At 44.8% G+C, this 15,042-nt stretch overlaps 1 protein-coding gene across 1 annotated transcript in view; it reads right to left on the reverse strand.

Annotated features, from left to right (window-relative positions):
• The window catches only part of WWOX (WW domain containing oxidoreductase), a 254,311-nt gene that overhangs the window by 66,041 nt on the left and 173,228 nt on the right, over nucleotides 1-15,042 (reverse strand). The window contains exon 6 of the mRNA XM_057533779.1: nucleotides 91-132. Within this exon, the coding sequence (XP_057389762.1) occupies nucleotides 121-132 (12 nt within the window). The 3' untranslated portion in view covers nucleotides 91-120. The remainder of the gene's footprint in view (nucleotides 1-90; nucleotides 133-15,042) is intronic.

Raw genomic sequence — 15,042 nt, forward strand, 5'->3', positions numbered from 1 at the left:
GTCCTATAAAGCAGTCATAGCATATAAATCACAATGAGGAAAAGATAATGGTACAGGATCAAAAAGTTAAAGTTACTGATGAATTCTTACCGTTATCTGACAAAGGTTTTTGGAGAGCTGTCACAGGAAACTCTGAAGAAGAAAACAAGGAGGTTAGAAATGGGTCATGAAAGAGAGAACACCTTGGGCTTCCCTGGTGGCGCAGTGGTTGAGAATCTGCCTGCCAATGCAGGGGACACGGGTTTGAGCCCTGGTCCGGGAAGATCCCACATGCCGCGGAGCAACTAGGCCCGTGAGCCACAACTACTGAGCCTACGCGTCTGGAGCCTGTGCTCCGCAACAAGAGAGGCCGCGATAATGAGAGGCCCGCGCACCGCGATGAAGAGTGGCCCCCACTTGCCACAACTAGAGAGAGCCCACGCACAGAAACGAAGACCCAACACAGCCATCCATCCATCCATAAATGAATGAATGAATGAATGAATGAGACGTCAATCTTTTTTTTAAAAAAAAAAAAAGAGATAACACCTAGAAGCCTAAAATGAAGAAAAGAGTGGGCTACTCAAAAGCCCACACAAAACACCACACAAGTGGGGCTCCCCTGGAACTGTGGGAAGAAATGGGGCTCCCTGGGAACTGTGGGAAGAGGTGGGGTTCCCCGGGAATTATGGGAAGAAACGGGGCTCCCTGGGAACTGTGGGAAGAAGTGGGGCTCCTCAGGAACTTTGGGATGAAATGGGGCTCCCCGGGAATTGTGGGAAGAATCAGGGCTCCCCTGGAACTGCGGAAAGAAGTGGGGTTCTCCAGGAATTGTGGGAAGAAATGGGGTTCCCAGGAACTGTGGGAATAAGTGGGGTTCCCCAGGAGCTGTGGGAAGAAGTGGGGTTCCCCAGGAACTGTGGGAAGAAGTGGGGTTCACATTTCTAGACTCTTTGATGTGCAGTAAGAAAGGTACCCTCTGGTCACAAATGAAGCAAGCCCAACAAATACACTGAAAAGACATTATAAATGGATGAATAGCTGAGGCTACACAGGGGCCGGTCTTTGGGAAGAACGCCCGATGGACTCTCACATAACTCTGGGGACTTCTGTGCATGCCATAAGACAGGATTCTAAAAGAGCTACTGCCACAGGGGAAAGAAAATCTCCAGCGGGACCCTGATCGCTTGACCAGCCAACACATAACGACCACTGGAGACTTAGCTGCAAACAGCTGGGCTCACCCTTCCAGAATCTTCTACCATAAAATGTCCAGGGATACCATGGACATTATTATTCTATACTGCACCTCCCCAAATCCTTCCTATCTCACATTTTCTTTGTGTCACTTGTTCCATTTTTGGATGAAGGAAGAAGAAGCCATCTGTTCATTACAAAAGCACCTGAGCTACAATATCATATATTACTAAAAGGTAATTCCTAGAGAAGACTTAGGCGGTGACACACAGATGCTTCTCCAAATGTGGGCCGCTGTCTATATATAAACACAGCTCGAATCAACTGTGGGGTGTACCAGCCAAAGTCGACTGGTCATGTGAAGCACATCTGGATTAAGACCTGTTCCCAATCAAAGGAAAGTCATTCTTCTTGGTGGTCCGACCACTTAACTTAAACAAAAAGAACTGAGCCAACTTTCATCAGTGAGCCTTTCTTCCAACCGAAAAGAAAAAAGAAAATAAAAAATGAGAGTTGGCTACTGGTTATGGCGATGCTTTGCCACAAGGTTAATAATGATGGGTTTCAGGTCACTGGCAATTTCTCATTTCAAACGAACTTGAACCATCAACCCTCAAGGGCCGATTGTTTAATGTGGGCTGTCTGCACCCACAGCCCTTCTCGGACACCCAAGTGGTGGGTGGGTGACATTCTGCCACTGTATCATTACCAAAAACAAGAGAGAGACTTTTCATCCTTAAAATTAAACAAAAGTGCTCATATGCTTGAGCGCCATGGAAGACCCATAGGCTTGTTCCATTTCATGATGACTGGAACTTGAATTAGTTAGAGACGTGTAATCAATTCATGGGAACTGGGCTCTTTCTTCCAGAGGGAACTTGGGAGGAAAAAATTTGAAATATCCCTGCCACCATTCAGAAGACTCCACAGCTTTTTCCTCCATACTGCCGGTCACTTTTTCTCAGATGCTCATTTCACTTCTAAGTGGCCCAGCCAGAGGGCTCAAGGCTCCCCCTTCCCCAGTACTGAGAAAGCAGGCTGGACGGACAGAAGAATGAATGAATAAAGCTGCTTAAATTGGGAAGGGAAACACTGGGGAGTAGTGGAGATGATGGAAAACAAGAAACCACACGCCCTTCGGATGCCTTTACTCAGCTCCAGCTAATTGTTGTCTCCTCCTCCAATTTTTAAATCTAATGGGAACGCCAGCTTTTTACATGACATCTCCCAATTTGTATATGTATCTCGGCCATTTTTTAAAATTAATTAATTTTATTTATTTATTTTTGGCTGCGTTGGGTCTTTGTTGCTGCATGCGGGCTTTCTCTAGTTGCGGCAAGCGGGGGTTACTCTTTGTTGCAGTGCGCGGGATTCTCACCGCAGTGGCTTCTCTTGTTGCGGAGCACGGGCTCTAGGCACGCGGGCTTCAGTAGTTGTGGCACGCAGGCTCAGCAGTTGTGGCTCGTGGGCTCTAGAGCACAGGCTCGGTAGTTGTGGCGCACGGGCTCAGTTGCTCCGCGGCATGTGGGATCTTCCTGGACCAGGGCTCAAACCCGTGTCCCCTGCATTGGCAGGCGGATTCTTTTTTTTTTTTTTTTTTTTTATTTTTGGCTGTGTTGGGTCTTCGTTTCTGTGCGAGGGCTTTCTCCAGCTGTGGCGAGCGGGGGCCACTCCTCATCGCGGTGCGCGGGCCTCTCACTGTCGCGGCCTCTCTTGTTGCGGAGCACAGGCTCCAGACGCGCAGGCTCAGTAGTTGTGGCTCACGGGCTTAGTTGCTCCGCGGCATGTGGGATCTTCCCAGACCAGGGCTCGAACCCATGTCCCCTGCATTGGCAGGCGGATTCTCAACCACTGCGCCACCAGGGAAGCCCGGCAGGCGGATTCTTAACCACTGAGCCACCAGGGAAGCCCTCGGCCATTTTTTAAAGTCACTGTGTGAGCAAAACAAAACACGTCTGCCAGCAGGTGATGTCTACTGATGCAGAGGAGCAGGACACTGAGTTTTCTCCTCCAGAAGTCACATCCAAAGCCACGGCTGGTCCCTGGTCTGGGCCAAGACAAGTGTGAAAAGGGGAGGCAGAGAGGCAGGAGGAAAATCTGGGAGCTGCAGGCTGGTCCGCAGACTTTCCTCAGTGATATACTGGCCTGTCAACTTTCATGACCTGGGGAGAATGATAAACCCACTGGAAAACCTCATCTAATTTTAGAGTAAGTTACTCTGACGCATGAACCAACTTGTGGGCAGGTCAGCCTCCACACTGTGACCTAAGCTATGCCAAATACCCCCGAAGGAGGGAGAGGCAGGGCTCCATTCTAACACGCTGCACCGCACTCGTGAGGCCAGGGGGAGTCTGTCATCCGGGGCCCCCTATTCCCCAGGTGAGCAGGCAGCGACAAGAGGCAGTCCCGATCTACACCACTCCTTCTTGCGTTCTAATTATAGGCAAAGAGCCCTGAGGTCTTGGAGGGTTTGGTTTCTTAACCTGAGACTTGCATCTGCCTTCCCACAGTTTTTTTTTTTGTCTTAACTGGCTGTGGCACAGAGCCCTGGGGAGCCTTCTTCTGCCTGAGATAAACACAGGGCACCCTCACAGTCCTAATTAACAGATTTTTTTTCCTCCTCCCAAGTCTCACCAAAGGAAGTCCTTCCCACCGTCAGTCTTAGCCGGGCTGGAAGTCGAAACCAGATTCACAGAAGTGCAACGAGATGTATGAGAAATTAAGTTTCCTTGATAACATAAAAGTGCTGAAAATTAAAGAAAAGCCTTGCTAGCTGGTAAAGGAAACTGACAGTATCCACAGTAACTGGACAGGAACCAAACCCCCCAAAACAACCCCCTCTATTAAAGCAGACTAAAAAATACAATACAAATGTCATGTGTGAACCTCGACTGACCGCAGACTGACTGAAAACCAAAAGCTATGAAAGACATTTTGAGGGTAACTGGGTGAATCTGGTTAGAGACGGTACATTCTTTTATGTTAGTGAATTATCATCAATTCCGTAGACATGATAACATTGATAAACGTGATTATGTAGAACAAGGTCTTTAGTTTTAGGAGATGCCTGCCAAGGTACTTAACTGTAAAGAGTGTCAATGTCTGCAACTTACATATATGGATGGATGGACGGATGGATGGATGGATGGACAGATGGATGGATGGATGGATAAATGAATGAATGAATGGATGGGCGGACGGATGGATGAATAGGTGGTTGGATAAATAGGTGGGTGGATGGATGAATGGATGGGTGGGTGGGTGGATGGATGGATGAAAAGATGGCTGGACGGAAACACGTTAAGACATTAGCAATTATTGATTCTAGATGGTGGGCATGTGCTAATTCACCGTACTACTAAAGTGTTGTTTGAATTTTCTGTATGCTCAATAATTTTTACAACAAGAAGTTAAGAAACCTGTTACTTTCAGAATTTCAGTGTTTTAATTAACCTTTTTAAAAATCACACTTTTTAAAGTATGTCTTACAAAGAGTCCCATGTCACAAGTGGAGATAAAGTGAGAATTACTCCAATTAATATTATAGAGAAGAGGGTCTGACTGTTGAGATCCTAGCTTGAGGGTCTTTTTCAGGGCATGCCTAGAACACTAAATCCATTCCTTCAACTGACTGATGAGGAAACTGAGGCTCAGAGACTCCCCCACAATCACCAAACAAGTTAGCCCCAGCTCAAGGGACCTCATGGATCCCAGGGTTCCTCTCTACAATGTACAGAACCACGGAGTTAACTGGCCTTGCCTGATTCATAGCCGATTTTCAGGAGGGTAAAGGATGCCTTAGTGATGGCATTATCATTCACCCTTCGTTATTTGGAAATGATGTGGTTTTCTCAAAACCACATACTTCAAATACACATTCTCCTCTTTCCCATTCACCCAATAGACTCTTCACCACACTTACTGTAAAGGGCATTTTCCTGGGCACTTGAAAAAACACACAGATCTGCAGCCCAGGGCCCCTGCCCTGGAAATACCGACACCCTACAAGTTATGTGCTGGTATAAAGGACAAATCCCTAAGAGCTGTCCCCCAAAGGGTCAACTTCTAAAAATGGTTTCCAATCATTATATCTCAGTGACAGGAGAAAAAATGTTATCTTGATAGTAAAGGATTTAAATTTATCGCATGGCTGAAAATGGTTAGTGAATTGAAATTATAATGTAATGAATCATTTCCTGAAAAAGTTGAGCCGCTATGCATGCCATTGCACGAAGAACTATTTAGGGATGTCGAAAGGAAAAAAGGAAAGTTAGGAAGCCTACCCAGGAAATTATTCCGATATGTATATACTTTCTTGAGGATTAAATTACTTTTTCAAAAGAATAGAAAATTGAACAGACTTCATGATTACTGCTGGAAAAGAATTAAGCTGTCTCCTAATTTCTACCCAGTTCCTTCTGTTTTAAGCACTGCCCTTTATAAGGGATGGTACCATCTGGATTTCACAGTTTCCCTCAGAGGCAGCCCTATAGATGAAGCGATACAGTGGCCGGGACTTTTACACTCTCTCCTGGACTCTGTGTTCCCACCAAATCTCGCCACACAGCAGTTGAGACCATGTGACCCAAGTCTTGGCCCACGTTCTTCGATGGCAACAAGGACGGCCTGCTTGATAAGAAAAGGGATTTTCAGCCACAGCTCAACAGATATGGAAGAAACCAGAGCAACGCCATGAACTGATTCTGTGTGCTGGTTTGTACTTTCAGGTCCAATTATTCTTTGTTCTCAGTTGTGTTTCCTAATAAATGTAGGCAATCAGGATTCACTATATTCAAGCGATCAAGGTCATGTGTATACCTAAGGCTCTGAAGGTGAGAAGGTGCAGGGCCCCCGAAGGAAGAAGACCTCATTCCTGGGATTACAGAACAAGAAGGCAGTGTCCGCTTTCACTCAACTGTGCCACCGTGTGTCACCGACTGAGCTTCACCTTGGCGTTCAAAATCCTCCAGGCAAGGGCCTTTCTTTCAGAGACTCATTCTCCTGGGTTCTGGGGACGCTGAAAAGGATATAGCTCCACCTACCCCCAGATACTAAAGGCTCACTAGTCAGCCAAATCTCAGAATATTCTCCCACCTACTTCCTAGGCTCCTGTCACACCAGAATGCTGACAGTGACACAACTCATCTTTTCTGGTGCACACCTTTATCAAAAGGTGGAGGAGGAGGAGGAAGAATATGAGGGTTAGAAGAAGAACAGTTGGGACTTCCCTGGTGGCACAGTGGTTTAGACTCCATGCTCCCAATGCAGGGGGCACAGGTTCGATCCCTGGTCAGGGAACTAGATCCCACATGCATGCCACAACTAAGAATTCGCATGCCACAACTAAGGAGTCTGCGTGCTGCAACTAAACACCCAGCAAGCCGCAACTAAGGAGGCCGCCTGCTGCAACTAAGACCCGGCACAACCAAATAAATAAATAAATATTAAAAAAATAAAAAAAGAAGAACAGTTGCAGTGCAGCAGTAATAGAAGCTAACATTTAGTGACAACAGACTACATCCCAGGGACTTGTTAAACAACTGACATACACTGTCTTATTTAATTCTCACAATCTCAAAAGAAGAGACTTTTTTTTCCCCCCCCCTGGGGGCCATGCCTCATAGCATGTGAGATCTTATTTCCCTGACCAGGGATGGAACTCGTGCCCCCTGAAGTAGAACTGCTGGAGTCTTAACCACTGGACCGCCAGGGAAGTCCCCAGAAGAGACTATTACTAATCCCCTTTGATGGGTGAGAAAACTGAGATGCATTAAGATCAAGCAAATGGCCCCAGATCACACAGACAGTAAACGACAGAGCCAGGATTCAAACCCAAGTGGATCTGAATCTGGAGACCCCAGAGTCTTCTCTGCTCTGCCATACGTGGCCTTCTGTGTTGTTCTTTCTGCCTGGAAAGCCCTCGTCTCATCTCTGAGCTCAACGTACTGTCTAGGCATTACGGCCCAGCCCTGTAAACCATTTACGATCACCCCACCTGGAACGATGGCTCCCTGTCCAGAATCCCCGTGCCTTCCTTGCGCGAAGCCTTTACAACAAGGACCAGACTGTAGGGACAGGAGCCGCGACTTCTGTATGCCCCACAAAGAGGCACCCGGTTCATTAAATGAAAAATAATGCCATGCTGCACCAGCCCAAAAGCCTACCTCTGACAGAGGTATCAGGCCACGGTTTATGGAAAGACTGAACTTTTCAGGAGTTTAAAAAAAAAAAAAAACAACCCACACTGCACTTGTTCCGTAAACATTCATTCAGTCCGTAACATGTTCAAGTTCCTCAGACTCTCTCCGTCTTCTTGAAAGTGTCAGATCGCCTCTTAGGAGGAAACTAAATGGCATATCTTTTGGCATCAAATGAAAATCACTTCTTAATACGGTCCTACAAACAACAGGCTTAAGGTGCTTCTTCCAAATTCTCCACCCAAGGTCTCGGGGGATGCTGCTGGAAGGCTCCCCACTCAACGCCATAATTAGCAGAAAATGGAAAAATCCAAGAGATACAGGGGCCGTGGAACAGGGTTCAGGGACTGAGGGCAACTGCTGGTCCATGCAAAGATCAAAGCTGTGCAGAAACCCCTCCCAGGTTTACACAGCTGTAGGCTCTGTGCGGGAGCTGTAAAACAAACACCATCTGGACGGGAGGGAAAGGTCTTGTGATTGGGACTGTATGGGTGTCAAGGACTCCCCAGGACATCAAATGAACCAGGAGGCTAAAGAGCCACCTCACTCCGGGCCTAGAAAAAGCAGCTTGTACCCTTTTCCAATCCAGGCCATATTTTTATTGGGCCCAAAGATTTCACCAATTCAGCCTTCGAAAACATAATAAGAAAGAGGGAAGAGAACCATTAGCCTATCTGCAAAAAAAAAAAGTTCTTGAGTTTAATAAACACCACCAACAACAACAACAAAAACGAGTGAACTGGTCAAATCTTAATAACCTGGGGCTGAGAAACTCCCCGCTCCAGCTTATCTTGTTTAGTTGCTGTGTACAACATCTGAATGAGACCCAGAGCTCTCAAAACTCCTGCAGGTGCATAAATTCCTAAACTAAATAATAACAAAGCCATATGTTACCATATTTTTAGATATGAATTGCTATATGAGGCACAAACACAAGAGCAGCTCCCTGCTATCATTTGGATGCATTAGAAATAAAATCATCTCATAAGCCTGCAAATGTTTTTTTGTTTTGTTTTGTTTTTGCATCACAAAACTTGCATATTTCCCCTGTGTACAGAAGTATAATTTCTTTACATGGTTGTTCTCAATGTCTTAAACTTGATATACATGTAATATTAGGAAATGAAAATAATATATATATGTGAACTCCTCGCTTCGTGTATTAGAAAACAGTATGTTTTGCTCATTAAAGGCGCCAATATAAATGCTATAAACCATGAAATTACCTTTGAGCCCTTCCTGAAATAACCAGTTCACAAACAAATGATCCATGCAAAAAAGGCAAGGCGAGATTACAATAAGACTAAGTTACGTTTTCATTTCAGGATTTTTTTCTTTTTAACATAGAAAAGTATTATTACTGCAAAACCAACAGTGGCAGCAGGTACATCCAATTTATGTAGAAAACACTGAACAGTACAGGTAGACTGAACAAAATGAGTTCCAAGTGGGGCTTTTCGTGTTTTCCAAATGTGATGCAGAACTCATATTTACAACAAATTATCTCAATAAACAAATCTTACTTCTGGTTTTCTCACTTCAGAGGGCTACTTTAAAAGCAATGATGGCAAAAGCATTTTACTAAAATCACTGTGGTGTTTTTCAAACTCAGAAAGTAAGATTCTGCCCTACGGATGACCAAAAGAAGCTGTGGATGGCAGAAACCTTATCCCATGAGTCAGATATTCTCGAGCTGAAATTAGCAGAGCCCTTAATCCAGTGTGATGCCCAAACAAGCATCATCCACACCATCTGGGAAATTCCTAAAATTGCAGATCCTTGGGTCCTACTCTAGAAGTTCTGGAATCAGAAACTCTGTAGGTGAAGCCCAGGAAGAGGTGTTCTAACAAGCCCTCCAGGGGACCCTGGCGCATGTTCCAGTCTGAGAACCAGTGTCTTTGTCTGCGAACGTCAGTCACCAGTGTTGGAGACAATGACGCTATTTCCGCTAAGATCCCGCACAGAAGCTCCAGTGGGTCCAACAGCCTGTTCCTCCTGACCAAGATGATCTGCACATTTCTGTCTGGATTAATCCCTGCCCCTCTTTCCATGGCAGCATCTCTCACGTGTAAAACTGTAGATGATACACCTTTAATCTAGACGACATGAGAGCCCTGACTTTCCTCCTGCAGGTTCTAACCACCAGCCCTGTAGTGGCCCCAATGACACTATGAAACAGGCCAGGATGAGAACCTTCTTGCATGAGCCCCAAGTAGAAAAAGCTACGTGCCAGCTTTGGGCCAGATCTTGACTCATTCATTTGTTTGTTCATTTAATTAGTGAGCCATTCACACAATCATGGAACAAACACTGATCAAGTTGTTCTTCCTTCCTTCCTTCCTCCCTTTCTTTTTCTTTCTTCCTTCCTTCCCTCCCTCCCTCCTTCCTTCTTTCTTTTTCCTTTCTTTTTTTGCTTGCTTCATGCTGGAAACACAAAGCTGTATTAGACTATCCCAACTCTCTAGTCCAGTGGGGGAACACACATACACAAATAGATAATCATAATACAATGAGGTAAGTACAAAATGGAAATCCACGTAAGGAACATAAAGAATGGGTGACAGGGGAACTTTTTTTTTTTTTTTGGTGGAAGGGAGTCAGTGGCTTACACCAGAATTGAATCTTATAGGAGGAGGAGAAGCAGCAAGTTGGAGAAGGGAAGAAGGGAAGACAGGTGGGTTCCAGGCAGTGGCAGACCCTGAACAACACGGACGCACGGATGGGGCTTCCCAGCTGGGCACCCTTTAAGGCAGGGAGTTTGCCTCAGTGTCTGTGCACCTCTGGGCTTGGCCCAGACGGGCAGAGTGAAGGCACTGGACAAGCGGTAGGGAATCCACCGGAGGACGTGAGCTCCTAAGGCAAGAAGCACACGAAGGCTCCAGCTGAGTGCTTCAGACAAGGGGCGGAGGGAGCTGACCCCCCAGGGGTGGGCAGCAGGCGGAAGGACGGGTCTATGTGGGGAACCACGCTGCTAAACGTGAAAGGATCCTGCAGGCAGCTGGGACCCACCTTTCAGAGGGATAAGAACGAAAACACAGGCTCTCTTGTGCCTGGATAAGATCCTAGCAGGATTGACCAGACCAGGACAGAGCAAAGAACACCCAGTTAAAGGCTTCCACTCCGTGACCTATGTAATCTTCCCCCCAGCCTGGGACAGAGGAGGGGGACTGCCGACCTATGACTGGAGAACCACGGCAAGGAAGAGGGAGACAGAAAGGAAGGAAGGGAGGACACACACCCCGGCAACATGGGGCTGGGCTGTCCCAGGAAATGTGCGAGAGACGAGGGGACCACTTCTCTAGATTCCTGTTTCTAACTCAGTGATAGGAGTGACAGGAGAGGGAGCAAAGATAAGGAATCCTTAGCGCCTGCTTAGTACACACCAGACAGCTCCCTGGGGGGTCTACCAATGTCCTCCTTCTTCGTCTGTGCAGCAACACTAGAGGTCGGTATGAGATCCCCATACTGGCTGCTGAGACAACCAGCGGCTCAGAGAGGTGAGGTCATTTGCCTGGAAGCACACAGCTAATAAGCGGGGGAAGCAAGGTTTATGCTTGGATCTGACTCCGAAGTCCAGGATGGACCTGGCCTGAGTCAGACAGGAGGAAGGTTCAGATACCTTGGAGGCTGAAGGGGCCAGCAGGCCAGGCCAAGAGCAGGGGACCAGCAAGAAAGGGTGACTTTGTCAGAGTGTGCCCACAAGGTGGAGGTGGGGAAAGTGTCTTCATGAGACTCTAGGATTTTCTAACATCTTGGCAGAAAATATCTGGCCTACATCACTGGTGTGAAGATTCCGAATTGGAGTCCTCACCTTTCTCACCCATCCCTGGAGACCTTACAAAGTATTTTGACGAAGGGTACATGCGGTTCTGCAACGAAGATCTGTCTCAATCCATCTGGTTCTTCTATGAATCCCTCCGAATACTTTAGGGTAAGGGCAGCGCATTTAAACTTGATGGAATTTCCTGCTGTACTGTGTAGTGCCAGAATTGCTCCATCCCATAAATAAATTTGGGAAGAACTATTTGTCTTCCTCCCTTTAATGATACAGAACATAATCTTTCAAGTAAATCCTCATTTAAAGTACCCTCAGTCCAAAAGAAAATTATTTGGACCTCAGAAATAACTGCATGAGGGTGATGTGGATTGCATGCATAGCTATAAAAAAAAAAAAAAACTTGGCTCTGTAGTTTTCTGAAAAATGTTGTGTTGCTGCCATTTTTTTGGGTTAATTAAAAGACCATAAAAATCAATTCAAACATGTTTGGAGACAGATTTTCAAATTTTATAAACTCTGCTCTGTTGCTGGGTCAAAGATAAGAAAATGGCAGACATCTCTGTACTCGTAGCTTTGGGGTGGTTTCTTGTTTTCTTGTTGCTTTCTTTCTTTCTTTCTCCCTCCCTCTCTCGCTACCTTCTTTTCTTTCTTTCTTTCATTCACTGATTCACTCATTCATTCATTCATCCAACCCAAATCCCCTACCCTGGGCCAAGCACTAGAACAGGAACAGACCCTGTTCTCATGGGACTGTCATTCTGATAGAAGACAGAAGCTGAAGGACATCATTTAGATCAGGAGTCGGCAAACCTCTTCTCTAAAGGACCAGACGGTAAATATTTTCAGCTTTGTGGGCCACAATATCTCTGTTGCAACTACCAAACTCTGCCCTGACAGCGTGAAAGCAGACACAGACAATACGTAAACAAATGGACACGGCGTGTCCCAATAAAACTCCATTTATGAACATTATAATTTGAATTTCATATATTTCCATGTGTCATGAAATGTGCTTCTTCTTTTCTTTTTTCAACCATTTAAAAAACGTAAAAACCATCCTCATGCCATACAAAAACAGGGGGTTCTTGGACCCTGATTTATACTGTTACACAGGGAAAGACACCAAGGTATGTTTGACCCTGTATCCAAAAAGATAATGCTGGGATTCTCGACTGCTAAGCCCAGAGGGCCACTGGCTACTGTGTCAATCCAACAGGCATGGCGAGGGCAGAAAAGAGGCCCTCTGCCCTCAGCTGCTGGCCATCAGAGATCCCTGCTCATTTCCACAAAGGCTTCCTGCCCAGGTCTAAGCAGTGGTCTTTGGTGACTCGCTGCTCCCCGGTGGCCTTGGCGACTGGCTCCAAACTTGATAAAGTGCTAATTTTGCTTTTTACGGCTGTTGTGTAATGCTGATAAAAAGCCAAGCCAATCCTTTTTGAAAATCTGGAGAACTGTTAGCTCACAAATTGAAACCCAGGGATCTGAGTTACAACCAGGAGGCAATTTTCATGGTCAGCTTCTGCAACTATCCGAATGGTGATCTCGGATGGAAATAATGAGAAGCCTCTGTGTTATTCCCAGGTCCCTTGTCCTGCCTTGATTGCTGGAAGTCGGCCACCAGCCAGCTCCGTTATCATGACAGAAACATAACGTGGTTCACGCGAGTGGCCTTCGGTGGGCAAATGTTCAAGCACATTAAGGTTTTAATATAATTATAATTATAGAACATGTTCAACCAATTAACCACAAATACGCTGTTTATCTGAAAGGCTGCCAACACTGTGAACTGCAGTCAAAATAACATTAGGCTGTAGTCCTTAAGCAAAGAATACACACTGAATCAAAAGAGAGATCAGAAGGAAAAGGCCAAAATAAATATTTTATCTGATATTTTATGAATATTTCCTCAAATGCCAGATTAAAATATGTCATCTCAACTTCCCATATATTTACTTGATGAAATCAGATTAAGTGAGTTCATGACACTGTTGAAAAACACCATAAACCAAAGAGAGAGAGAAGTGTGTTTTGTAAATCTTGGCAGTCAAGCTCCCCCAACATTCGCCGGAGTAGAATGTGAGTAAGAAATGGCAATTGGAACAAGTCATATTTTTTAAGGCATTTAGAAACTTCTCATCACCTCTTATATCTTTCTTAGTTACAGCCTCGAGGACTTGAAGCAAAATTAAACTTTGCCTTAGCAACGAAATAATATAAGCCTTCTCATAACTTTCCTGAGAGAATTAAAAAAAAAAAAACCTAGTTGTACAATTTGTATATACACAATTTGTACTGCTGTAAAAGCATATTTTGAAAAGTGCTCCCTAAATAATTAAGCTATTCCTTTTACCATACTTCCTATATTACAGAAGTCATTTTCCCACCAAGAATCAATAAGTCATTCCAAACGTCAGTCATTTTTCTCCATTTAACGGAATGGACTGAAGTCCGACACTGCAAGTTACATTACCTTTGAATTATGTGTGTAATTTAAAATTCAAAGTACTACACTAAGGAGCTTTTTAGACTGACCACTCTACTCTCTCTTCATAAATACGGTCCCTCGCAGACCCTTCTGACAGATTTACCGAACAACAGGAGTTTGAAAACAGTTAAGGCCGGGAGCCCTACAGGAAAGCTGTTCTCTCTAACGATGCCACAGGAACAATGCTCTTTTCAGAGGCAACACAAAGCAAATGGTCATACAGGAAATGTCTCTGGGTTTTTAGATTTGTGGTAAAGCCGTACTAAAGCATCTTAGCCTTAATTACATATAAACACGTGGGCACACACTGACAGGTCAGTTCAGAGAATGCTCCCTAAGTAAAGGCTCTAGTGTGATTTTTGTTTGACCAGACCCCAGGCCTCTGATAAAATTTCAAATGTAGAAATCCCGAACAGGTATGTACTAAAGAGGCTCTTTTTCATCAAACACATCATGGGGAGAGAAAAAATATATATATACAGAGAGATATACAAATGAAGATGTGTTTAAGTATGCAGCGGCAACAATTACATTTTAAAGAATTAACAGAAGAGGCTGTACATTCTTTTACCTGAACTCATGGGTTGATGTGCTTCTGATTATAAATAAAATACAATTACCTCATTCTTCAGAGAAATAAAAATAAAGTGACTATTAAAAATACCAATGACTAGCCTTAAGTTCGTGATGTACTGACTCACGCTGTAGGCTGGTAAAACTACACACACACACACACACACACACACACACACACACGCACATGCACACACACACACACACACGTCAAGTAAACAGCATTTTTCTCAATAGCCCTGATAATTTGATCCAGTATGTCCTCAAAAGAGCCAGCCCCTCCACACTAGTATGAAAGAAAATGAGACTTTGCAATATTGTCTTTTCAAATATTGGTTATTTACAAAATACAACAGTTAAGTTTGATTTTCTAACTGAAATGTATGTATCGACTTGAATCTCTTACGCTTCTCTCTGCTCATGAAGCACCTCATTTACCTTTACAGGAGTTTTGTTTTTCAACAAAACTCCTGTAAAGGTAAATGAGGTGACAATGGAACCCATTCAAAGCACTGCCTTGGATCCCCAAGGTGGACACTTTCTCAGAACAGTTTGTTGTTCATTCCCACTACCCTATAGCCAAATAATCTTCCTTCCCCCCCCCCCCCGCCCTTTTTTCATTAGTAAGTATCTCTGATAACTGTACACGTTCCCTGACGTGGAACAATTTTAGGCCCCTGGAGCCTGACTTAATCACTCGAGGACATGCCTTCTGTGGGTCATCAAAAATCAACTCTACTTGCCTAGGTTTTATTCTTGCCAAGTTAGCATTCCCAAGACAAGTCACTTTAAAGCGCCTTAAAAATCATTAGCTCTCATGTATTCAACTTGAA

The sequence above is a fragment of the Balaenoptera acutorostrata genome, chromosome 19 (genome assembly GCF_949987535.1).
Source record: "Balaenoptera acutorostrata chromosome 19, mBalAcu1.1, whole genome shotgun sequence".
In the NCBI taxonomy this organism is placed as follows: domain Eukaryota; kingdom Metazoa; phylum Chordata; class Mammalia; order Artiodactyla; family Balaenopteridae; genus Balaenoptera; species Balaenoptera acutorostrata.